The sequence below is a fragment of the Geotrypetes seraphini genome, chromosome 4 (genome assembly GCF_902459505.1).
Source record: "Geotrypetes seraphini chromosome 4, aGeoSer1.1, whole genome shotgun sequence".
Lineage (NCBI taxonomy): Eukaryota > Metazoa > Chordata > Amphibia > Gymnophiona > Dermophiidae > Geotrypetes > Geotrypetes seraphini.
In genome coordinates, this window is record NC_047087.1 from 3,012,811 (window position 1) to 3,038,840 (window position 26,030).

General features: G+C 43.9%; 1 protein-coding gene across 2 annotated transcripts in view; it reads right to left on the reverse strand.

The window, feature by feature from the left end:
• The window catches only part of PMFBP1 (polyamine modulated factor 1 binding protein 1), a 561,980-nt gene that overhangs the window by 304,078 nt on the left and 231,872 nt on the right, over positions 1–26,030 (reverse strand). For both annotated transcript variants that reach the window (XM_033943674.1, XM_033943673.1), the window contains one exon: positions 17,546–17,671. In XM_033943674.1, coding sequence (XP_033799565.1) covers positions 17,546–17,671 — 126 coding nt within the window. The remainder of the gene's footprint in view (positions 1–17,545; positions 17,672–26,030) is intronic.

The window sequence follows — 26,030 nt, forward strand, 5'->3', positions numbered from 1 at the left end:
TTTTCACAGTTCTTTTTACAAAAAGTTGAATAGTATTCTTATCAAATTTATTTGGATGGGCAAAACTGCTAGAATAGCTTTACTATCTTTACAAAAATCAATTGAGGAGGGAGGGGTAAATTTTCCAAATTTCTATAGGTATCATCAGGCCTATATTCTACGTCAGGGTATGTACTGGATCCTGCCTGACCTCATGGAACATTACAGAGTGGTTAATTTTGGAATGGAAAATTATGTCCCCAATGTGCTTGTCTCATGTATTAGACATTAAACTACCCAGCTATGCTAAAGATAATAACATACTTGGAAGACCCTGAGATGTATAAATAAATTAACTGAAATTCCTATAGAACAGTCTTTATATCAATCAATATGGCTGAACTCCAAGATACAAATAGGCGGATCAAAAATTGCATGGAAAGATTGGATGCAAGTAGGCATAAGAACATTAGAGCAGTGTTTTTCAACCTTTTTACACCCGTGGATCGGCAGAAATAAAATAATTATTTTGTGGTCTGGCAAACTACTAGGACTAAAATTTTAAAACCCCGTTTCCGCCCCATCTCCACGAGCTCGGTCACCTCAGTAACTATAGAAAAATAGACAAATATAGTGCAAAATATAGACAGCAGATATAAATTCTCAAAACTGACACGTTTTGATCACTAAATTGAAAATAAAATCATTTTTCCTACCTTTGCTGTCTGGTGATTTCATGAATTTCTGGTTGCATTTCCTTCTGTCTGTGTATCCTTTCATTTCTTTCTTTCTGCACTCAGGCCCAACAATTGTCCCTTTCTATTCCCTCCCTCTTTCCTTCCTATGTCCTTAGTGCCCCCAGTGCCTCCTTCCCATGTCTTTAGTGCCCCCAGTGGCTCCTTCCCATGTCCTTAGTGCCCCCAGTGCTTCCTTCCCATGTTCTTAGTGTCCCCAGTGCCTCCTTCCCATGTCTTTAGTGCCCCCAGTGCCTCCTTCCCATGTCCTTGTGCCCCTTCCTGTCTTTAGTGCTCCCAGTGCCTCCTTCCCATGTCCTTAGTGCCCCTTCCTGTCTTTAGTGTCCCCAGTGCCTCCTTCCCATGTCTTTAGTGCCCCCAGTGCCTCCTTCCCATGTCCTTAGTGCCCCTTCCTGGCTTTAGTGCCCCCAGTGCCTCCTTCCCATGTCCTTAATGCTCCTTCCTGGCTTTAGTGCCCCCAGTGCCTCCTTCCCATGTCCTTAGTGCCCCCAGTACCTCTTTCCCATGTCTTTAGTGCCCCTGGTGCCTCCTTCCCATGTCCTTAGTGCCCCTTCCTGTCTTTAGTGCCCCCAGTGCCTCCTTCCCATGTCTTTAGTGCCCCCAGTGCCTCCTTCCCATGTCCTTAGTGCCCCTTCCTTTCTTTAGTGCCCCCAGTGCCTCCTTCCCATGTCTTTAGTGCCCCAGTGCCTCCTTCCCATGTCCTTAGTGTCCCTTCCTGTCTTTAGTGTCCCCAGTGCCTCCTTCCCATGTCTTTAGTGCCCCCAGTGCCTCCTTCCCATGTCCTTAATGCTCCTTCCTGTCTTTAGTGTCCCCAGTGCCTCCTTCCCATGTACCTTAGTGCCCCCAGTGCCTCCTTCCCATGTACCTTAGTGCCCCCAGTGCCTCCTTCATATCTCTTTAGTGCCCTCAGTGCCTCCTTCCTATGTCCCTCTCATTGCCTTCCACACTGTGTCCCACCCCCACCCCCGAAGCCAACCTGTCTACCTCTCTCCCTCCCTCCCTGGCCAAAGCCAGCCTGCTTGCCTGCCTACCACCTTCCTTCCCTGCCCCACAAAAAAACCAAAGCCTCCCTCCTTCCTTTCCCCTGCTCTTACCGCCCTGCTGCTGCTGCTAAAGCCGACAGGAAGTCTTTCCGACGTCAATTCTAACGTCGGAGAGGACGTTCTGGGCCTGGCAGGCAGTAATTGGCTGGCCCAGAACGTCCTCTCCGACATCAGAATTGACGTCCGAAAGAAGACTTCCTGTCGGCTTTAGTAGCAGCGGCAGGGTGGTAAGAGAAGGGGACCCGGGGAAAGGAAGGAGGGAGGGACAGAAAATGATTGCCAGTCCCGTTGTCCCCGAGCATAGCTTTGGGACGCTGTCCCGAAGCTGTGTTTGGGGACAACAGAACAGTTGGTCTGAAAACGGACCTATAGTCACTTTAATTTTGCTGGCCCTGCGCGGACCGGCAGAAATTTCCTGCGGACCGGCGGTTGAAGAACAATGCATTAGAGGATGTTATTTCAAATGGAAAACGGCTTGATTTTTCACGGTTGCAACAATCTTTTGGTATCTCAAAATTTCAATTTTATAAATGGTTGCAACTGAAGCAAGCTATTCAGAAAGGGTTCCCTGAATGGTGCAATTTTAAAAGTTTTTATAGCCTGCAATTCCTCTGTTTCCAGGCAGATATGCTAGGGCATCAAGCCGCCAAGTGGTATAAAATAGTATCTGAACTTATGAATAAGAAACCCAAAAACGCTCTTAGGGATATCTGGAGCATTGAGATTAAGAAATATATTTCTGCATCTCGATGGCCACGTATTTGGTCTTGGAGGATAAGGTGTACAGCGTCAGCATCTATGAAACAAACTTGGTTCTTTTTATTACTTGGACCCCAGTTATTTATTTATTTATTTATTTATTTATTTAGATTTATATCCCGTTCTCCCAGTAGCTCAGAACGGTCTACAAGTAAACATACACAGTAGAAGTAGTTAGGCAAATAAATGTGCAATAGGTTTAGATGCTTGGACATACAAGATTGTGCAGTATTTATCAGGCTACAGACAATTTTTCAGAGTACAGACAATTTATCAGAGTACAGACTAAGAGAGGACTATACTGAAATTTAGGAGAAGTTAAATAGGGGAGAGAAGAGAGAGGTGGGGTTTAAGGGGGGGTGTAGACTGGTTGAATAAGTTAGAAAATTCTAAATCTAATAGATGCTGGCACTGTCACCTAGACATAGGAACATTAGACCATCTACTGTTTTATTGCCCTAGAATTTTGATTTTTTGGAAATCAATTTGGGGACATAATAATAATATTTTAAATTCTGAGATTCCTTTAACTTATGAAATAGTAATTTTAGTACCATTTTGCTTATCAAAGATCCCCTGGATAAACATAAAAGACGTCTCTTTTTAATTATGACAAGTACAGCTATACAACTGATTACACGAAAATGGAAAAACTGGGATCGTCTTAAATTTTACATTCTGGTGGGCAAGTTTATGTCTAATATATAAATATGAGAAAATGAACGCTGTTATATTAGGGAATGGTAAAAATTTAAATTAATTTGGGGCCCATTGACGTCCTTTGTGGAATCCCTATAGTTATGGGTTATTATTAGATTATATGCACATCCAGGGAGTGGGGATGGGTGGGAGGTAAACAAGGTTTACAAAGATTGTTGGAAAAGATTGGGTTGGGGAGGGGAAAGGAAGGGAAGGGTATTAATATGTATGATTCTTGAAAAATTTAAGTGATCTCTATATTGTAAAATGATTTATTTATTCTGTATTCTGTATTTATTTATTCTGTATGTATTTTAAAACTGAATAAAGAATTTATAAAAAAATAAAAATAAAAAATAATGACAGGAGTCGCCATACAGCAAATTAGGAACAATTGGAAGAGGCTTAACTATAGTTTTTGGTGGAATTCATTGTGTCATATGTATAAAATGGAAATAACATTAGCCATTCAGAAAGGGAATTTTAAAAAATTTCGGGAGACTTGGGAGCCATTAGCAAAATATTGTAACATCTACTGGTAATCATTGTTTTCCCCTATAAACATGCACATCCGGGAGGGGGGAGGTTGGGGATAATAAATTTAGATATATAGAAATTTCAGCGAATAATAATAAACTTCTATTAATATTAACAGGGGTTGCCATTCAGCAGATTACAGGAAATTGGAAAGATTATACAGTACTAAACTAAATTATACTTTCCGGTGGAATTCAGTATGCCATATTTATAAAATGGAAAGGGTGCTTGCTATTATAATAAGTTTAAAAAGATTTGGGGGCCATTGATTATTTATTCTAATGATCAGACACCTTAAACACCTCAGTATTGGTTAAGATAAAGGGGGGGTGGGAATATGAATGACAATAATTGATAATTGTTAATTATTAATATATGGGTGGGAGGGATGGGATTCTTTTATATTTATATATTTGGAGGATTACAAATAAGATTGTCAAGTGATTACTTAATATATTTCTGAGTGATTATTGTACACTTGTAATTTCTGAAAATGAATAAAGATTTTTAAAAAAAAGAAGAAATTTTATATATTGGACATTGTGATTGTTTAGGAGGGAGGGGGGCTTAATTCTGAAATAGATATTAATAGAATATTAAGTGTGATATTGAAGTATAAAATGTTGTATTTATTGTTACACTTATTGTAAGTTTTGAAAATAATAAAGAATTGGAAAAAAAAAAGAACTGTGGCTACTGTGGTATAGAAAGTGATATCAATAAATGGGACTTGGTGTTTGAGAGTTGCAGCTGAGTCCTGCTCGCATTCTGTATCCTTTTACTAACGCGTTCAATTCCTATGAGCGTCAGAGCCCATGGTAAGAAGATCTAGCGCGGTTTAGTAAAAGCCAGCGTAAGTCACATCATTGTATCTGCTAGGGATGTGGCTTTTCATTGGACTGGAGGGTGCGAGGTAGAAAATGACACAGGGACAAATTTTCCCCCATCCCATCACCGTGAGTTCTGTCCCTGTCCCATTCCTGGAAGCTCTGCCTTAACCGCACACTTATGATTTTAAAGTGTTTGAGGCTTGTGCAGATGAGGACAGAGCTTATAGGAATGGGGCAGGGACAGGAAAAAAACTGCTTGCCAGTTTCTTATAGGGTACAATTTAAGGTTTTGACACTGACACATAAGGCTTTTTTTTTTAACTAGCAACCTATTTGCATAACTTGACAATCCCATTTGCACTGAAAGAACTTTAAGATCAATAAAGGATAATAGATTCATTCTTCCTTCGCCAAATAGAGCAAGATGAGAGTCAACCAGAAGTAAAGCATTTCATTTTATAGCTATGCAATTGTGGAATCATCTTCTGTGAGAATTGAGATTGGAAGTAAATGTTAGAATGAAATCTTTTTTATTAGCCAACAAGAAAACCCTTAAAAGTACAAAAGATAAAATAAAAAATGGCAAACCAAACAAAGAGGTATAATCCCACCTCCCGCTCCCACCCCACCGAGCCCAAATACTGCAACATATTACAAAAAAAATCACAATCCCAAGAATTTATATACAGACAGGAGTCAAAACAGTAAAAACCAAGTAGCCAAAAAAAATCCTCTCCCCACCCCCATCACAGCCAATCCCAAGTCCAGGAATACAAGACCAACAGAATAACTGAAAGTCCTGGTGGGGGTCTCCCCTGATACAAAAACTCTAGTGCAGGGGATGCCAAAGGTAAAGACAAGTGCCACCAAAATCAAGAGATCCAGATAGAAAGAAAGAGGGACCTGGGCAGCTCTAAAGGGACGCGTCCCCTAATGTGTTCAAAAGATGACTACATGAGGGGGTCACGTGATGCCGGGCACTTGAACGGACGTGTCTCTCCACGGCTCCGGGCCATGCCGATGTAAATCTGCACAATACCCTCAGTAATTTTACTGCTTCACCGCTCTCAACAATATTTTCATAAGCCTTTTGCTTTGCTGACTGAGTGGAACGCTTCCCCAGAGTGTCTGGTACGTGCGATGACTGCTAAACCGCAGCGCGGCACTCGGGACAAAGTGAAGCAGCAGGAACCAAATATGGCGGAAAGCCACGAGGTTCCCATGTTTACATTACAGGAGGCCGCAGTGCAAGAACTCACCCGCTCCTTGACTTTGGTGATGGAGGACAAGCTCGCTAAAATACACACATTTATGGAGGATATTAAAGAAAGTTTGGACTCTCATGCGGGTCGCTTGCAGCGTGTAGAGGATCGTGTAGCACGCCAGGAAGATCAGGCTGCTAATTTTGAAGAACGGCTGCGTGCCCTGGAGTCCTCTAACAAAACCCTGCAGGAACGTGTGGATGACCACGAAAATCGAGGGAGGAGAAAGAACTTGCGATTTATAGGGTTTCCCGCATCTATTCGAGATGTAGATCTTCGCAAGTGCCTAGAGAGCTGGTTGCTACAGACTTTGGATCATCCGGACCCGGGCCTGCCTATCCAAATCGAGCGGGCGCACCGCATGGGCCAAAGGAAGGATGATGAAACTCGACCGCGTCCTGTGCTCGCCCGGTTCCTCAACTTTGCAGTTAAGGAACGGATCCTAGCTCATTACCGCAAAGGGGTGGATTTTATCTATGATGGCCGCAAAATTTTGATCTAACAAGATTTTTCCCCCCTAGTTTCCTCCCGGCGCAAAGCGATGGCACCACACTGCAACACCTTGTATCGCCGTAACATCCGAGTATCCCTCCTCTATCAAGCCCGGGCTCGGGTATTCTATAACAATAAAGTTCACTATTTGGAGACACCAAGAGAGCTGGAGCAGTTCGTTCTACACTTGCCAGCACCTGTACACCTTGAATCTGTACCTACCTGAACTCCGGTGATGGGGGCTTGGATTTCTACTTGGCGGCATGGCCGCATGTGCTTCTCTTTGAGCCGCCTTAGTTGAGTGCGTGATGGCTGGCTACAGTTGGTCTTGATTTCAGCTCTTCAGCCTGAGACAGAGTTTGTCCAGATAGCTGCCCTATGTGGTGGCTGCCCCGTTTGCTGGCAGGGCTTTAGGAGTTTGCTCTTTCTGTGTTCTTTTATCCCTGCAACTTTTCTTTTTTTTTTTTTCTGGCTGAGGATATGATGCCAATATCTCCTCCTATGTTTCTCCTTATTTAACTGCTGACATGAAGCTATTTTTGGTTCTTTTTACTTTTTACTCTTGGGTTTGCTGGCTTTGCTTTTACATTATATGCGGGGCATGGCCTGGAGCTGTTGTTGTTATTTATTACCTGTTATCTGATCTTTGATTTTGGTTTTCTTTATCTCTTTCCTACTTCCTGTTGGGGTTCTGGGAAGATTGTATGGTTATGGGGGGAGGGGGGGTTGGCTTGTATGTGGGGAGGGGAATGTATGGGGGGTTTGCATGAGTATGTATGTTTGGGGGCTGCTTGCGATTTGTGATTTTGGATGCTGGGCTCACGTATTCGATTCTATTGTGTATTTATGTACTGCTGTCACACATATGTGGAGGGGGGATATGGCTGGGACGTCCTCTCTCCGTGTCTCTGTATGTATTTGCACACTCTGCAATTGCTAATACAAATGTAATGCTATGTCATCTTTGACTGTAACATCCCTCAATGTGGACGGGATCCACTCTCCCATTAAACGTGCCAAACTTCTTGCCTACCTCCGAAGGGAGCGCACGGACGTAGCGTTTCTTCAGGAAACACACTTCACAGACGAGGAACATCGTAAACTGAAGCGGGATTGGGTGGGACAGTTTGGCTTTGCCTCTTACAGCTCTCGACAGCGTGGGGTGGCTATCCTCATACATAAACGAATACCGTTCACTATCCTGCAACAGGTCTCAGACCCCGAGGGGAGATACATTTTGCTAGTGGGAGAATTATGGGGTCAGTCCATTGTTTTCTGTAATGTCTATGCCCCTAACACTTATTCGCATGTTTTTTTTTCTCACTTGGTCACCATCCTGGCCCCTCATACTTCTAGCTTACTTGTGTTGGGGGGTGATTTCAATGTGACTGCTAATCCAGCTCTAGATTGTCAACCAGTGAGAGCTGCCCCCAAGGAACATTTCAATAGGGGTGTGAACTACCTCATGAGGGAATTGGGCTTGCTGGATGTTTGGAGGACTCTCCACCCCGAAGAGCGTGATTTTTCTTTTTACTCCCACCCTCACCTGTCCTATTCTCGTCTCGATAATTTTCTTATCTCCAAACTTTGGTTTCCTAAATTTGCTTCGGCCGCCATGCTTGCTCCGACTTTATCTGACCACTCATTAATTAATATCACTCTCAGTTTTTGCAGTCCTCCGGTGAACGTATATGGCGTATGTCTCCACAATTATACACCGATAAAAATTTTCACGAATTTTTTTCCAAAAAGTGGGAGGATTTTCTCCTCACAAACTCTGTTTTAGATGTGGGACCAGTCGTTTACTGGGAGGCTGCAAAGTTTGTCATGCGAGGTCACATTTTGGCATACTCTTCCGCTCTGAAGAGGCGCTGAGAAGGCGAACTCCTCGCTCTCACGCGGGAACTACAGGAGCTTCGTCGGGTACACATTTCCCAACTTACTCCTTCAATCAGGGCCTCTTTGAAACAATTGAAAGATAAGATCAATCACCTTCTTGATGCACGAGCCCAGCGCAGCATATATTTTTACAAATATAGACTACATGCCTGGGGTAACAAAACAGGACGTATGTTAGCAAACCTGGTTAGACCACCCAAGGCCAAACATGTCATCACCGGTATTAAAGACAAAACGGGCCGACTTCACACTAATCCCAAAGATATTTCGGCTCACTTTGTCCGTTTTTATAGAAAACTCTATACGGCATCCCCGGCTGACTCCCAGGCCCGAGAGGACTTTTTCAAGAACCTTCCTCTGCCGTCACTATCGGAGGAGCAGAGGTGCACATTGAACTCCCCTATATCGGGACTGGAACTCCAAGTAGCTATTGGTAAACTCACCCTTGCAAAGACACCGGGCCCTGATGGCATGGGACCGGAATTTTACAAATTGTTGCCCCCCACTGTTTTGCCGGCTTTGCAATCCTACTACACCGGTCTACTGACCGATCTCCCACCTGGGGATACACATAATCGAGCACATGTTATCCTTCTCCCCAAGCCAGGCCGCCCACAGGACCAATTGGGCTCATATCGACCAATATCTCTACTCAACCAAGATGTTAAGATTCTAGGTAGTATACTGGCGGCGCGTCTTAATACTTTTCTGCCGGAGCTGATTCACGAAGATCAGGTCGGTTTTGTCCCCGGCCGCCACGCCTCTCTGAATCTTTTGAAAGTTTTATCGGTTTTGCAGGCCTCCCATGTACCGGGGGACAGGGCCCTTATCGCCTGCCTTGACGTTGAGAAGGCATTCGATATGGTCTCATGGGAGCATCTTTTTTTGGGTCATGGGGCGGTTTGGCATCGCTGGTGACTTTGTACGGTGGGTAGCGGCTCTTTATAACCGACCATCTTCGCAGCTTTTGGTGAATGGGGAGTTGTCTGCTTCCTTTCCCTTGGGTCGCGGTACCCGTCAAGGCTGCCCGTTATCCCCTCTCCTCTTCTTGCTATCCTTGGAGCCCTTGGCACAACGTATATGTCAAGATTCGAGCCTTGAAGGTCTTCGTGTGGGGTCCCACGAATTCCGCATTAGTCTATTTGCGGACGACATGCTTCTTTACATTAAACATGCTGACACCAATATGCCACGTCTTATGACGATTATACAACTATATGGGCATTTTTCGGGTCTTAAGATAAATTTTGAAAAGACGGAGGCTCTTCTGCTTGGGACATTGGGTACACCACGTTGGACGGAGACCTTGGGTGTAGGAGTGGCCCCTGGGAAACTTAAATACCTGGGAATCATGTTGTATTGTGATCCCAAACGCTTATATACAGCCAACATCACTACTGCGCTTGGTAAGATTAAAAATCTGTGCCACCGATGGCGTGCCTTGCCATTGTCCCTTATGGGTAGGGTTGCGTTGGTCAAGATGGTGCTCTTCCCTAAGTTATTATACCCTCTTCAGACCATTCCTGTTTGGGTGTCCTCCTCTGATGAGCGTTCATATCTCGCTACTATTAGATCTTTTATTTGGCAGAATTAGTTTTTCCAAATTTCTCCGAGCCAAGCAGCATGGCGGCCTAAACATCCCTGACCTACGTGCGTACAATGTGGCAGCCTTATTTCGATGGATACACTCACATTTGGCACCTGATTCCCGCTCTCTTTCTCCACCTACCAGTCTCTTGGAAACCTGTTGTACCCCCATCTCTTTTTCCTCATTTCTCCATGGTTGTTCTGGAGGGAGTTCTGGCACCCCCTCTTCCTCCCTTTCTTCGTCTTTCCTCCCTTTTCTCTTTTCGTTTCGGAAGGCTTGGGCATGGTGGCGTAAGAAACAAACACAGCTGCCCGGTTTCTCCCCTTTTCTTTCTCTTCTTCGTAATCCTGATTTTCCTCCTGGTATGACATGCTTATGGGGTCTGTCCGACAGAGGAGAGAGAGATACCACTGTGGGGGCAGTTTTGGACATTGGGGGGGGGGATCTTTCCTACATTTTCTCAGGTCCAGACACACTGGGGTCTCCCATCCCATCACATACATACATATTTACAGCTTAAGCACTATATTACCCCTCAGATTGCTCGTTATGCTGGCCGTTGGGAGAGTGGATCCCTTGACAACATTTTTCTGGAGACTCCATCTTCCATGAACACTATTTCTCGCTGGTACTCTGCCTGCCGAGATCATCAGCCCGAGTTGGTATTGGTGCCACTTGCCAGGGATTGGTCCTCTGAGCTGGGTAGAACTGTTACCGTACAGGACCTGCATATGTTTTTTCAGAACATTTACATATTGGTAAAAGCAGTATCTCTTCAGGAGACACAGTTTAAGATTCTCCATAGAGCATACATAACCAGAACCTGTGGGGTACGCATGCACTTGTGGGCTGATGCTCTTTGCATCCGTTGTAACACAAATCCTGGTACATTTCTTCATACCTTTTTTGACTGTCAAGCTCTTACGATATGGGGCCGGGTACATCACTGCCTTGAACAGGTACTTCAATGCACTTTTGTTTGGAATTGTGTAGCGCTTCTGCTAGGGGACGTCCAGGACTTAACTCAACAAGGTATGGACTTCCCGGCTCAGAAATTTATTCTGCATGCTGTTCTTCTGGGCAAAACACTTGTACTGCAGCAGTGGTCCACTGCAGAAGCCCCCGCCTTCAGTTTATGGCTTGCTAGAATGAAGATGCAAGCCAGATTTGAACTTGACTCTTATTCCTCCAGATCTCAACCTGTGTGGATTGCTTACTGTGCTCTGTGGGAACGTTTATTGGCTGTTTCCCCTCCTGCCCCCGCACCTCCATGATTTTGTTTTCCTGACATGGAGGGTTTGGGTCCTTGATTGCAGATTGTAGATTGAACATTAGATCTCTTGTGTTCTGTTTTTCCTTATCATAATATGCCTCTTTGTTGACAGCTGTGGTTAGCCTCGATCCTCGTGAGCAATGTTTGCTTTGAACCTGAATGGATGTGTATGAGTGGCGGACTGTCTGTGGGTTTGTCTGTTGGTTTGTACGATTGTGTTGGTGAATCGTTTGGGGATTCCCATTTTTCTCGATATTTCCTTATTAAGTAGAAAATGGGCACGTGTGAACCATGTCTTTGTACCCTCAATGCAATTGTTGTATATGCAAACTATTTCAGCCCACTAACAATGTTTTTTGTTCATTGATTTTTTGCATACTTTGCATACTGTACATGGTTTTGACTGCCTAATAAATATGATATTACAAAAGATGACTACGTGCTCTCTGGGGCAGGGATTGCAAATATGGATTCCAGATAAATAAGAAAAGCTTCCGCCTTTTAAAGGTATTGCACGCATCTTGCACTTCCCAAGCAATTATTCTAGCAATATCTCAAATCAGCACAGACGAAAGACCATCTGAGGATGGGACAAAGAAGAAAGATGATGTGACTTACGCCAAAGATACGGACTTAAGACCCCTGAGGAACCACCAATTAAAGAAGGTTGGGATTATAGTCAGAGATTCTATAATAAGAAATGTGGACAGCACATTGAAGGAGGAAGGGAGGATAGACTGGTCACCTGCCTGCCTGGAGCAAGAGTGAAAGATGTGGCCAGCAGGATTACCAGAATTATAGATGGAGCAGGAGGAAAGGATACTGCAGTGCTTATCCACGTGGGAACCAACGATGTATGCGGACGGAAGTATGACAGGGAAGTAATGAAGGACCAGCTTCGCTCACTTGGATGGGTTGAAGGTCAGGGAGGTGAAGGTGGCTTTCTCGGAAATTCTTCCGGTATCGAGAGCGGACGCAATGAGACAGGACGAACTGAGAGCTGTGAACGCCTGGATGAGGAGTTGGTGTGAAGAAGAGGGTTTCGACTTTGTGCGAAACTGGACAACATTTTGGGGAAGAAGCAGGTTCTACAGAAAGGACGGACTACACCTCGCCAAACAGGGAGCGAGAGTCCTGGCTGAGAACATAAAGAAGTCCACAGAGAAGGCTTTAAACTAAAGATCAGGGGAGAGCCGACAGTCGACAATCGGTCGATGGCCCGGACACCAGGATATCCTGAGGAAGCAACCTCAAACAACCACACTGATTTAGGGCTAGAACATGAGGATACTACAAGAACCAACGAAAAAGATCAAAAGGATACAAAAAAGGATGGAAGAACCACTAAATCCAGAAAATTAGCACAAACGGAAATTAAATGTATGTACACGAATGCCAGAAGCTTAGGAAACAAAATGGGCGAGCTGGAAGAAATAGCAAAAAGAAAACAACTGGGTATCATAGGAATAACAGAAACATGGTGGAATGAAGAGAATGAATGGGACACGGTGTTGAAGGGATATAAACTCTACAGAAGAGATAGGATTGGGCAACAAGGGGGAGGTATTGCCCTGTATGTCCAAGAAGAAATAGAGTCTGTTAGAGAAGGAGAGACAGAAGCAAATGGTAAACTAGAGTCACTCTGGATAAAGATTCCTGGACAAAAGGAAGCAGACATACAAATTGGACTTTATTATCGACCCCCGGGACAGACTGAGGAAACAGACCAAGAAATGATAGAGGAAATTAATCGTAGATGTAAATCGGGAAATACGACAATCATGGGAGACTTCAACTTTCCTGGGATCAACTGGAAATTGGCAACGTCAAACTGCGGCAGGGAGTTAAAATTCCTTGAAATGATAGGAGATTGCTTCTTTGAACAAATGGTAGGAGAACCGACAAGAGGAAATGCAATCCTGGACTTGGTCATAAATGGCATGGCTGGAAGGGCAGCAGATGTAGAAGTTACAGCCCCGCTAGGGACAAGTGATCACAATGTGATCAATTTTACCATTGGCATCGGAAAGGGGAAGCCAATTAAGACTGGAATCACGACCTTTAACTTCAAAAGAGGAAATTACGACAGCATGAGAACGATGGTTAGAAAACGGCTTAAGAAGGGCAAAGCGGACATCCAAACAGTTGATCAAGCATGGTCTCTACTGAAAAACACCATCACAGAAGCACAGAATCTTCACATACCAAAGATATCCAAAGGAAGGCGAAAAAAGAACAAAGGAGAACCAGCTTGGTTATCCAAAGAGGTGAAAGATGCAGTGAGGGAGAAGAGGAACTCGTTTAAAAAATGGAAACGAGAAAAAACGACGGAAGCCTGGAACTGTCACAAAATCGACCAAAAAAAGTGTCATAAAGTGGTAAGAGACGCCAAAAAAGTCTATGAGGAAAAAATAGCACAAGAAGCCAAAAACTTCAAGCCTTTTTTTAGATATATAAAAGGAAAGAAACCAGCAAGAGAGGCAGTGGGCCCTCTCGACGACCAGGGAAGGAAAGGGTCAATTAAAGAGGACAAACAGGTTGCCGATAGGTTAAATTCATTCTTTGCCTCAGTCTTCACAAATGAGGACATTTCATCAGTGCCAACCACAGGGAAGATATTCACCGGGGGCATAGAGGAAAGCCTCACAACAGTAAATGTGACGTTGGACATGATATACTTTCAGATGACAAACTAAAAAGCGATAAATTCCCTGGGCCGGATGGAATTCACCCAAGAGTATTACAGGAACTTAAGGTGGAAATTGGCAAATTATTACAATCCGTAGCTAACATGTCTATTAGAACTGGGCAAATACCAGAAGACTGGAGGATAGCAAATGTCATCCCAATTTTCAAAAAAGGATCAAGAGGCGATCCAGGAAACTACCGACTTGTGAGCCTCACATTGGTTCCAGGGAAGATAATTGAAACACTGATAAAAGATAACATTGTTCAACACTTGGAGGAACACAATTTAATAAGGGCTAGCCAACACGGCTTCAGAAAAGGGAAGACATGTTTGACAAATTTACTACAATTCTTTGAGAAAGTAAACAAGCAAATGGACAGTGGAGATCCAGTGGATATAATTTACTTGGACTTCCAGAAAGCGTTTGACAAGATCCCACATGCAAGGCTTATGAAGAAACTACTAAGCCATGGAATAGGAGGAGAAGTGCATAGATGGATCGGCAAATGGCTAGAAAACAGAAGGCAGAGGGTTAGCATAAATGGGAAATTCTCGGACTGGGAGGAAGTGACTAGCGGCGTGCCCCAGGGCTCGGTTCTTGGGCCTATCTTGTTCAATATTTTTATAAACGACCTAGAAGAGGAAACAACATGCAATATAATAAAGTTTGCAGATGACACAAAACTATGTCGGGCGGTTGCCTCTCAAAGGGACTGCGAGGACCTCCAGAAAGATCTGATCCAGCTGGAAACGTGGGCGACAAAGTGGCAGATGAACTTTAACATAAACAAATGCAAGGTGATGCATTTAGGAAACAAAACATGAGTATAAGATGTTGGGAGTGACATTAGCAAAATGCGAACAAGAAAGGGATTTAGGGGTACTGATTGATAGTACCCTAATGCCATCGGCACAATGTGCGGCAGCGGCGAAAAAAGCAAACAGGATGCTAGGCATAATTAAGAAGGGGATCACGAGTCGATCGGAAAAAGTCATAATGCCACTTTATAGAACAATGGTTAGACCGCACTTAGAATATTGTGTCCAACACTGGTCTCCATACCTCAAGAGAGATATAACTCTGTTGGAGAAAGTGCAGAGGCGAGCCACGAAACTTGTCAAAGGAATGGAGCATTTGAGCTGTTTACCCTCAAGAAGAGAAGACTGAGAGGGGATTTGATAGAGACTTTTAAAATATTAAAAGGATTTGATAAAATAGACCAAGAAGCAGCATTGCTAACATTTTCGGATGTGACACGGACAAGAGGTCATAGCCTGAAACTGAGTGGCAGCAGGTTCAGGACAAATGTCAGGAAATTCTGTTTCACACAGCGGGTGATGGAATGCACTCCCAGAGGAGGTTGTGGCAGAGACTATTGTACTGGGATTCAAACGCAAGTTGGACGCACACCTTCTTGCATATCATATTGAAGGATACGGTAAAGTCGGGTCTCCAAAAAGGAGTACCTAAATGGGCCGCCGCGTGTGCGGAGCACCGGACTAGATGGACCTCTGTCTGATCCGGTGAAGGCGTTTCTTATGTTCTTATATGAGCTCGCCAAGCCCAATAGAAGGGGCAGAGGAAGTGGTCCAAACCTGCAGAATCACTTTGCAGCCCAAGAGACACACTTTGAATCCAAGCGAGGGTTCCCCGCCCTGGGAGAGGAAAGGACTCAGAAAAGCTCAACAAAAAAAGAATGGGATCACAAGGTATCACCCGCCTCCAACGCATGAAAAAAATTAGCGCTTTCCAAAGAACACTTAGCACAAACATCGCTAGCCAAAAAAAAACATACGATGAGGCTGCACAGGAGTGACATAAGCCCAATTAAGGAAGTGGTAATGACATTCGCAGAGAGAGGCGCTATAAACAAGACGAGGAATACCACGCAAACTGGCTCCAATATCCCAAGCTTGGAGAGAGAGCCCAAAATCCTGTTTCCAAGTAGCTCGCAAAGACGAAAAATTCAGGGGTGGACCTAGAAAAAGCAAGGCTTTATGGATCCCGGCAATGGAAGGACGATCCAGGTCCACATCATCAAAAACTTTCGAAGCTTACAACCCACCAAAAAGGTCATTGGATCAGTGGCAAGGGAATCATAATAATGCTTAAGTTGATGGAAAGCGAAGCAATGCCCCCATCCTGCCAGGCCTCTCTGGGAAAACTCTTGATAAGAAGGGAAAGCACCACCAGGGTGAACGATGTGCTCCAGAAAAGTAATCTACAAGGCCTCCCATGAAGAAAAAGCACTACTGCCGAGTCCTGGGGGAAACTCCACTTTCCCATGAATTGGCAAAAGATCAGTGACTCGAGGATTGCCACCAAGGCAGGAAATCACCGTCCGCCATGCATCCCGTAGAGGTCAAACCACCCTGGAAGCAAATGTTAAAGCATTTAAAACAATGTTGAAAACTTTTTATTTTCGTGAAGCATTTGGAGAAATTTCAACATTGCCAGACTTAGTGGATAAGGGTCTTATAATAGGGTCACTGTGATACAGAATTGATACAAGATTTTTTACTTAATTGTTGTAATTTGTAGGTATGGATCAGGGAGTGCATGTTGTGTTTTCTATTTAGATCTGTCCTATTTAATATGGCGTTCCTTTCTTTTATGTATTTTGAATTGTAAACCACTTGGACCTGTTGTAGGAACAGGCGTTATAATAAGTTTTAATAAAACATAAACTTGCCGGGATGGGACGGGGACAGATTTGTCCCTGTGTCATTCTCTAGTGTGAGGATTAACTGAAAAGTAACTTTCTATATTAGTTGTTCGGGTGGGGGACCACTTTGATCTTTGTTGTATGTGTTTGTGTAATTTGTTTTTATTGAAAACTATTTTGGTGCTTTTGGTAGAAGCGGTATATCAAATTGAATAAATCAAATCAAGAAAGAAATCTGATCCTTCTTACTCTCTCCCAGGATGCACTGGGAAGGGGAAGGCTTGTCATTTTGTAAGAGGTGGGCCTACCAGCCAGACTTCATGAATAAGGAAGGGAGGGGAGGGGGGATCAATAGGGGCAGCGAGTAATTGTCGGGGAGTTGGGTGATGGCGGGACGAAGTGGGCATCTCTCACACTGTGGGGTGGGTATTAGTGTTGAGGGGTTGTATGGTGGGAGGGAGTGGGCATCTTTTGCGCTGCAGGGTGGGGGGAATGGCTAGTAGTGTCAGGGGATTGTGTGGCAGGAGGGGGGATGGGTAGTAGTGTTGGAGGATTGTGTGACGCGGCAGGAGAGAATGGGCATCTCTCCTGTCCAGCTTCGATTTTTTTTTTTTTTTTAATTTGTATTGGGGGGTCTGAGTTGTCCGACCTTATTTTCCTGTCAGTGCCCGAGCCAATCAGCGCACAGTATCAGAAAGTAAGGCTATGACAGTTCAGAACTGTCGGCAAATTTTGGCTGCAAATGTGGCACGAGGTTAGGGAATCACTCCACGATTACAGAGAATCGCTCATTTTAATATGAATGACCTCGTTGTACTACATTTGCATGGCAGTATTGGACACTGCTAGGAAACTCAGAAAAGACCACAGTAAGCTGTTTTGATAATCCACTGCTAAAATACACGTATGTTAAAGCAGCTGGAACCGGTTTAGCAAACATGTTAAAGGCACATTTTAGTTTTGAGAATCTTCCTCCCCTGACTCCACAGTTCCACTTCTTTTTTTGTCTACAAATTAGGCTCTGAATATGGATGACTCCCGTTCTGGTAGCTCCACTACAATGTTTACACTCACCTCAGCAAGAAAGGTCTCTCTCTCATGTTGCAGATTCTGAATATCCTGATTCGTCTCAGTCACCATCCTTTCTTGTTTACTGCATAGCTCTTGTAAGTTTCTGATCTCATCTTCTCTCTCTCTCAACTAGGGATAAGGCAGAAGCACAAATATTTAAAAATGAAGTCCCCTGAATTACTATTACAGCTGCCCTACCATATTTACAGGGAACCTAAGTTTGCCCCTCCTTGTACCATTCTCATCTAAGTTTAAGCCTTTTAAATTCTGTCCCTTCTACGTTTAGAATCCAGATATAGTCAGTAAGAGTAAGGACTAAGTTTGGAACTTAGGCTTTACGCTTAATGAATTCAGATCGCTTGCATAATGTCATCTTCAACTTAAAACCCAGGTCTCAACTGTGCTTAGATCAAAACTGTCCTCAATTTGAGCTTAGAATACAGACTTTGTACTTTATATACTCTCTTCAGGTGAACTCAGTATTCATTCATTCCACTTACCATGCATTCCAATGTTAGTTTAAAACCCATGTTTCTTCTATATTGCCCCCTCTCCCCTAGTGAATTAAGAATCTAAACCCCTTACTGTGCTTCCTACCTAACCTTAGATGCCAAATTTCCTAAATACTGTCTCAGTTGAGTCTGAAACTCTGAGCAGTCTGACCCAGTAAGGCTATTCTTGAACTGAATAGACTGAAAATTCTGCAGGAATCAAAACGCGCCTTAAAATTCTTATGGGTAGAAATGCCATGTGTAAAGGGGAAAAGGATAGTGACAGGATGATGGTGAAATTTGATCAGAAATTAGGGAGGCTAACAAACTGGGTAAAACAATAATAATGGGTGATTTCAAGTACCCAAATATTGACTGGGTAAATGTAACTTCAGGGCATGCTAGAGAGATAAAATTCTTTGATAAAATCAAGGACCACTTTATGAAGCAGCTGGTTCAGGAACAGATAAGAGGCAAAATAATTATAGAAATTGAATTGATGCAGAAGGTAATGGTGTTGGGGCCGCTTGATAACAATGATCATAACATGATCAGATTTTATATACAGGCAGTCCCCGTTCTATGACTTATGTCGGACTCGCACTTACGAATGGGGGTCCTCATTAAACCTTCAGTGTCCCAATGCACAACCCTCCCTCCTTCCTGAGTCCCAATGCTCCCCTCCTCCCCCTCTCATGTCCTAACGCACCTCTCTCTCTCCCTCCCTCCATTCATTCTGCATCCCAGGTTCGTGCCCTACTCCCATGGGTAACATAGTAATATTACATTACATTAGAGATTTCTATTCCACCATTACCTTGCGGTTCAAGGCGGATTACAAAAGATATAAAGAATGGGGGTTACAATGGAAGAATAATTGTCATTTCTAGCGTTGTAAAGAGTAGATCATTTGTAGAGAGTTGTAGAGTCGATCAATTGTCATTTCTAGTGTTGTTAAGAGTAAGAGTTAAGAGTAGGTGTGGTTAGGACTGTTTCAGGAATTTCTTGAAGAGTATAGTTTTTATTTCTTTTCTGAAAATCTTGTAGTCTGGGGTGGTTAACAGTAGGTTGGAGATTTGGTTATCCAGTTTTGCGGCTCGAGTGGCTAGGAGGCCATCGTATTGTTTTGTCCGTTTTACTTCCTTGATCGGGGGAGGTGTGAATGGGGAGAGCGTTTTTCTATGTCTGGTTGAGGTTGCTTGGATGAGGCAATTGTTTAGGTAGGCTGGGCTGTTTCCATTTAGGGTTTTGAATATCATGCAGTAGAATTTAAATAGTATTCTTTCTTGGATTGGTAGCCAGTGTGAGTTGATGTAGGCCTCTGTGATATGATCATGTTTCCTCAGTGAGTAGATGAGTCTCAGAGCAGTATTTTGGATTGTTTGTAGTTGCTTGGTCATCGTGGCAGGGCAGGGGAGATAGAGGATGTTGCAGTAGTCTAGCAATCCTAGGATTAGGGATTGCACTATAAGCTGGAATTGTGTTCTTTCAAAGAATTTCCGGACTTGTCTCAGGTTTCTCATTATTGCGAAGGATTTCTGTATGGTTTTATTTATTTGCAGTTGCATAGTACAGCCATCTGTCTATTGTCACTCCAAGTAGTTTTATGGTGGTTTGAATTGGATAGTTGATTGAGTTAAGTTCTAAATTTGTTATAGTTGGGACTTTGTCATTTTCGAGGAGGATGAATTTAGTTTTATCTGGGTTAAGTTTCAGTTTGTGTTCTTTCATCCAGGTCGTAACTGTTTCTAGGGTTCGATGTATTATGTTTGTCATGGTGGTCTTTGGCTGATCATATGGTACGAGGATGGTGATATCATCCGCATAACTATAGGTGGTTATGCCTAGGTTATCCAGGTATGCTCCTTTTTTTTAAAAAAAATATGTTTATTGAAGAATCAACAAGAGAGACCAAGAGTACAGAAAGAAAATAAAGTAAAACACAAGTCAACAGAAATACAATAGGCTAAGCAATAGTGCAAAGCACCTCCAGAAAAACCATTGCATTTAATTCAATGCAGCAACAAATTGGTCCTCAGGGCAACCCCATCAAAATTTTTTATTTTCAGGTATGCTCCTAGAGAGGCAGTGTATAGGTTGAAGAGAGTAGGGGATATTGGGGATCCCTGTGGTATGTCGCAAGGGTTTGACCAAGGATCTGATTTTTCTTTGTTTGATTTTACTCTGTAGGTTCTGGATTTTAGGAAGCCTTCAAACCAAGAATATACTTTATCTGAGATACCTATTGCATCCAAGATTTGAAGAAGGATGTTATGATCAACTAGGTCAAATGCTGCAGTCAGGTCCAGTTGTATGAGAAGCATTTTTTTTCCTGTACTAAGAGGTTGTCTGGCTGTGTCCATAAGGGAGCCTAGGAGTGTCTCTGTGCTGAAGTTGGTTCTGAATCCAGATTGCATGGGGTGGAGTAAGTTATGGTCATCTAGATAGTTTGTGAGGAGTTTGGCTACTAGGCCTTCTGTAATTTTGACATATAGCGGTATTGAGGCAATGGGTCTGAAGTTGGATGGTTGGTCCATTGGTCCTTTTGGGTCTTTTTGAATTGGGGTAATGATGATTTCGCTGAGGTCAGTCGGGAAAAAGCCATCTGTGAGTGTAGTTTGTATCCATTGCAGAAGTAGAGTACGGAATTTTACACTGGAGGTGGTAAGGAGATATGCTGGGCAGTGCTTGAGGTCACAGGAGGCGTGGCTGTATTTTTTGTAGAGTTTATTGAGTTCGGACCATTGTATGTTGGGGAATTGAGACCATGTTCTGTCCGTTGCAGTAGATTCTTTTTCTGAGGGGTGAGTTGTGATTTCGTTTAGGTGGGATGGGGTAAAGTTGAGGGTGGCTCTGGCGTTAGTGATTTTGTTCTTGAAATAATCTGCTAAGAAGGTAGCTGAGGGGGGTGGAGTGTTGTTAGTGGTCGTGTAGGGTTTGGTGTCAGTTAGGTCTTTTAATATTTGGAATAGTTTTTTGGTATCTTGGGTTTCTGTGCCTATAAGGTTTGTGTAGTGAGTTTTCCTCTTGTCTTTTAGTAGGAATTTATATTGTTTGTTAATTTTTTTCCAGGCGGTTTTCGTTTGATCTAGGTTTGTTTTTCCCCATTTTCTTTCTAATCTTCTGCATTGTCTTTTAAGTTGGAGTAGATCGTTGTCAAACCATTGGTCTGATCTTCTACTGGTTCTAGTTTTGGTTTGTAGTGGGGCTAGTTCGTCTTGGATGTTGGTGGCTAGATTATTCCAGTGAGAGATGAAGTCTTTTGGGTCGCAGTCCTGAAGTGTTTCATCTATTTTTGTCCAGAATACGGTTGGCTCGATATGTTTGCGTGAGGTGTATGTTATTTTTTTGGATTTAGGTGTGGTTTTGTTCTTGGTCCAGTTAATGCTGAAATTGTAAGTGTAGTGGTCTGACCAGAGGGATGGGGACCAGGTTTCATTGAGTGTTTGAATTACTGGGGTGGTTGGTTGGTGGGTCATGAAGGCTGCAATGTCAAGTTGATGTCCTTTTTCATGAGTGGTTTGTGGGTTTAGGATTTGGAAGGATAAGGCATTGAGAAATGCTAGACAGTTTTTTGCTGGTGTGGATTTTGGGTCTTCTAGGTGGAGGTTTAGATCTCCTAGGATAAGGTTATATTCTGCTGTTAAGGAGTTTTGGTAAATGAAGTTTTCAAATTCAGGTCTCGCTGTGGTCCAGTTACCCGGTGCTATGTAACAGAGCATGTAGTTTAGTGAGTTTTTTTAGTGTGGAGCTTGTGAGATGACAGGCAAGGAAGTCCATTTGTGTGGTGGATGTTTTTTCTTGTATATTTAGGGTTAGGGAGTCTTTGAATATTATTGCTAGTCCTACTCCTCTTTTTTTGTCTCTCTGCAAGTCACTGTTATTTTGTAGATGAAGGCAGATAAAGACCCGAATGGTCCATCTAGTCTGCCCAACCTGATTCAATCTAAAAATTTGTTGTTTTTTTTTTCTTTTTCTTAACTATTTCTGGGCAAGAATCCAAAGCTCTGCCCGGTACTGTTCTTAGATTCCAACTACTGAAGTCTCCGTCAAAGCTCACTCCAGTCCATCTACACCAGTGGTCTCAAACAAGCGGCCCGGGGGCCACATGCGGTCCGCCAGGTACTATTTTGAGGCCCTCAGTATGTTTATCATAATCACAAAAGTACAATAAAACAGTTTCTTGATCATATGTCTCTTTAGCTATAAATGACAATATTATTATTAAGACTTAGCCAAAAGGAAAGATTTATAAACTATAAAGAGTTTTACCTCATGCAAAATTGTCATTTCTTTAATAAGACATTAACTATTTTTTTCTGAGGCCCTCCAAGTACCGACAAATCCAAAATGTGGCCCTGCAAAGGGTTTGAGTTTGAGACCACTGATCTACACCCTCCCAGCAATTGAAGCCCTCCCCAGCCCAACTTCCACCAAACGGCCATATACACACAGAGACCGAGCAGTACTGGTCTTAGTCTGCCCAGTACTGGCCTTAGTTCTTCAATATTTACTATTATTTTCTGATTCTAGATCCTCTGTGTTTATCCCATGCTTTTTTGAACTCTGTCACCGTTTTCATCTCCATCACCTCTCTTGGGAGCGCATTCCAGGCATCCACCACCCTTTCCGTAAAGAAGAATTTCCTATTGAGTCTACCACCCCTCAAACTCAAATTATGTCCTCTGGTTTTATCATTTTCCTTTCTCTTGAAAAGATTTTGTCCCTCTGGACCGCTTCAAGCCTTTTTGTGTCCTTCACCAAATAAGGGCTCCAAAACTGAACACAATACTCCAAGTGGGGTCTCACCAACGACCTGTACAGGGGCATCAACACGTTCGTTCTTCTACTGGTTACGCCTCTCTTTATACAGCCCAGGATCCTTCTGGCAGAAGCCACCGCCTTGTCGCACTGTTTTTTCGCCTTTAGATCTTTGAACACTATCACCCCAAGGTCCCTCTCCCCATCCGTGCATATCAGCCTCTCACCTCCTAGCATATACGGCTCCTTCCAATTATTAATCCCCAACTGAGGACCCCACCAGAGACAGCCACAATGAGGAGCAAGTTAGGGAGCTCGAGAAATTCATCGAGGAGGCCTGCAGGATGGTGGGGGTACAGGATCACCAGCAAGTCGGACAGGACCCAACTGATGAAAGACAGAATCCACCAGATGGAGGACGGAATCCACCAGACGCCGGGGGAGAAGGACTTTGTGGAATACCCGAGCAGAGAGAGGAGGCCAAGACCCACCAGAACTCTGAGGGAGAAGTAGAGGACCACACCAAAGATACAGACTTAAGACCAAAAAGGAAACTGAAGAAGGGGAAATCTGCAGTCATAGTGGGTGACTCAATCCTGAGAGAAGTTGACAGTCACGTAGCAGGAGGGAGAGAGGACCGGCTAGTGACATGTCTCCCAGGGGCAAGAACGAAGGACATCACCGACAGAATCGAGAGGATCCTGGAAGGAGCGGAGACAGAGGAGACAGTGGTGATAATCCACGTTGGAACAAACGACGTCAGCAGAAGAAATTACAGCAGGACTACACTAACCGAGCAGTTCCAGACCCTGGGAAGGAAGTTGAAGCTGAGGACACGGAAGATAGCTTTCTCAGAGATCCTGCCAGTACCGAGGGCAGATGTAAGGAGGCAGACCAAGCTGCAAGCCATAAACGCATGGCTGAGGAGATGGTGCGAAGAGGAAGGCTTCCACTTTGTAAGGAACTGGTCAACTTTTTGGGGTAAGAACAAGCTCTACAGGAGGGACGGACTGCACCTGAGCACGACAGGAACAAGAATGCTGGCAAATAACGTCAAGAGCACAATAGACAAGGCTTTAAACTGAGGAGAGGGGGAAAGCTGACAGTCGATCTGGTGTCGACGCTTCGGGAAGGAATATCAAAGGAAGATATTGAAAGGGAAAAATGCAAAGTAGGCCTCCAAGGCAAGCGGGAAAATTGCGAAAAAGGACTCAAAGACGAACTACAGGAGTTCAAGGAACAAGTGAAATTAGAGAGCGAAAAGAAGGAAAAACAGCAGGAACTAAAAGGACATGCAGAAATGAGGAAGACAGCTGAGGAGAAAGAAATCACACCATGGGAAGGGGAAGAACAAAATGGGACTCAGGGGCTGGCACCCCAAGAAGGGGACGACAAGAGAATCAACCCACAAGGAAGAACAACAGGGAAAGTAAAAAACCAAAACTTAAATTGCTTGTACGCCAATGCAAGGAGTCTACGGACCAAAATGGGAGAGCTGGAAGTCATGGCCAACAAAGAGGACCTAGACATAATTGGAATCACAGAAACATGGTGGTCTGAGGACAACAAATGGGACGTAGTACTACCAGGTTATAAACTCTATAGGAAAGACAGGACATGTAAGTAGGGAGGAGGAATAGCGCTATACATAAAGGACGCCATTCACTCGACCAGGATGGATACGGCAACAAGGGCAGAAGGTTTGGAATCGCTATGGGTTAAGTTACCAGGAAGAAAGGGAGCCGACACAAAATTGGGACTTTATTATCGCCCACCTGGACAGCCAGAAACAAGTGACAATGACCTAGAAGCAGAATTGAGGCAGGAATGCAAAAGCGGAAGGGTGACGGTTATGGGAGACTTCAACCACCCTGGGATAGACACGGTGCAAAAAGCACAAAACATGTACATCCCCAGGTTTAGGAAAGGGCGCAAACAGAATCAAACAAAAAACAAGGTGTGGATAACAAAGGAAGTGAAGAAGGCGATAAGCGACAAGAAATCATCATTCAGAAAATGGAAAAAGGACCAAACTGAGGAAAACCGGAAGGAACACAAAAAACACCAGAAAGAGTGCCACCGAGTGGTTAGGGAAGCAAAAAGAGAATACGAAGAGAAGCTGGCTGGGAAGGCGAGAAACTTCAAACCGTTCTTTAGGTACGTGAAGGGGAGGCAACCGGCAAGGGAGGAAGTGGGACCGTTGGATGATGGAACCAGAAAGGGAGTGGTAAGAGAGGAAAAAGAGGTAGCAGACAGGTTAAACAAGTTTTTCTCGTCGGTCTTCACGAGCGAGGACACATCCAATGTACCAGAACCTGAGGAGATTATAAGTGGGGATCTAGATGAAAAGCTGGAGCGAATAGAAGTAAGCCATGAGGACGTCCTACGACAGATAGATAGATTAAAAAGCGACAAATCACCGGGCCCGGATGGAATCCACCCAAGGGTACTAAAAGAACTGAGAAAGGAAATAGCGGAAACACTCCAACAAATATGTAATCTATCATTGAAAACTGGGGAGATCCCGGAGGACTGGAAAATAGCAAATGTCACGCCTATCTTTAAGAAAGGATCAAGAGGAGACCCGGGAAACTACAGGCCGGTGAGCTTGACTTCGGTTCTGGGTAAGATGATGGAAGCACTTATTAAGGACAGCATCTGCGAGCACATGGAAAAAAATGGGCAGCTGAGGGAGAGCCAACATGGCTTCTGCAAGGGAAGGTCTTGCCTCACAAACTTACTACATTTCTTTGAGGGAATAAACAGCCAGATAGACAAAGGGGAACCCATAGACATAATTTACCTCGACATCCAAAAAGCTTTCGACAAGGTACCCCACGAACGGCTGCTTAAGAAGCTGTGGAACCACGGAGTGGAGGGGGATGTATACCGATGGATTAAACACTGGTTGGCGGGCAGAAAACAGAGGGTTGGAGTGAAGGGCAAATACTCAGACTGGCAACGGGTCACGAGCGGAGTTCCGCAGGGGTCGGTGTTGGGACCGCTCCTGTTCAATATATTTATAGACGATCTGGAGACAGGGACGTAATGTGAAGTTATCAAATTTGCAGATGACACCAAACTCTGCAGCAGGGTTAGAACCATGGAAGACTGTGAAAACCTGCAAAGGGACCTAACGAAGCTGGAAGAGTGGGCCAAAAAGTGGCAGATGCGTTTTAATATAGAGAAATGCAAGGTCATGCATGTTGGGAAAAAGAACCCGATGTTCAGCTATA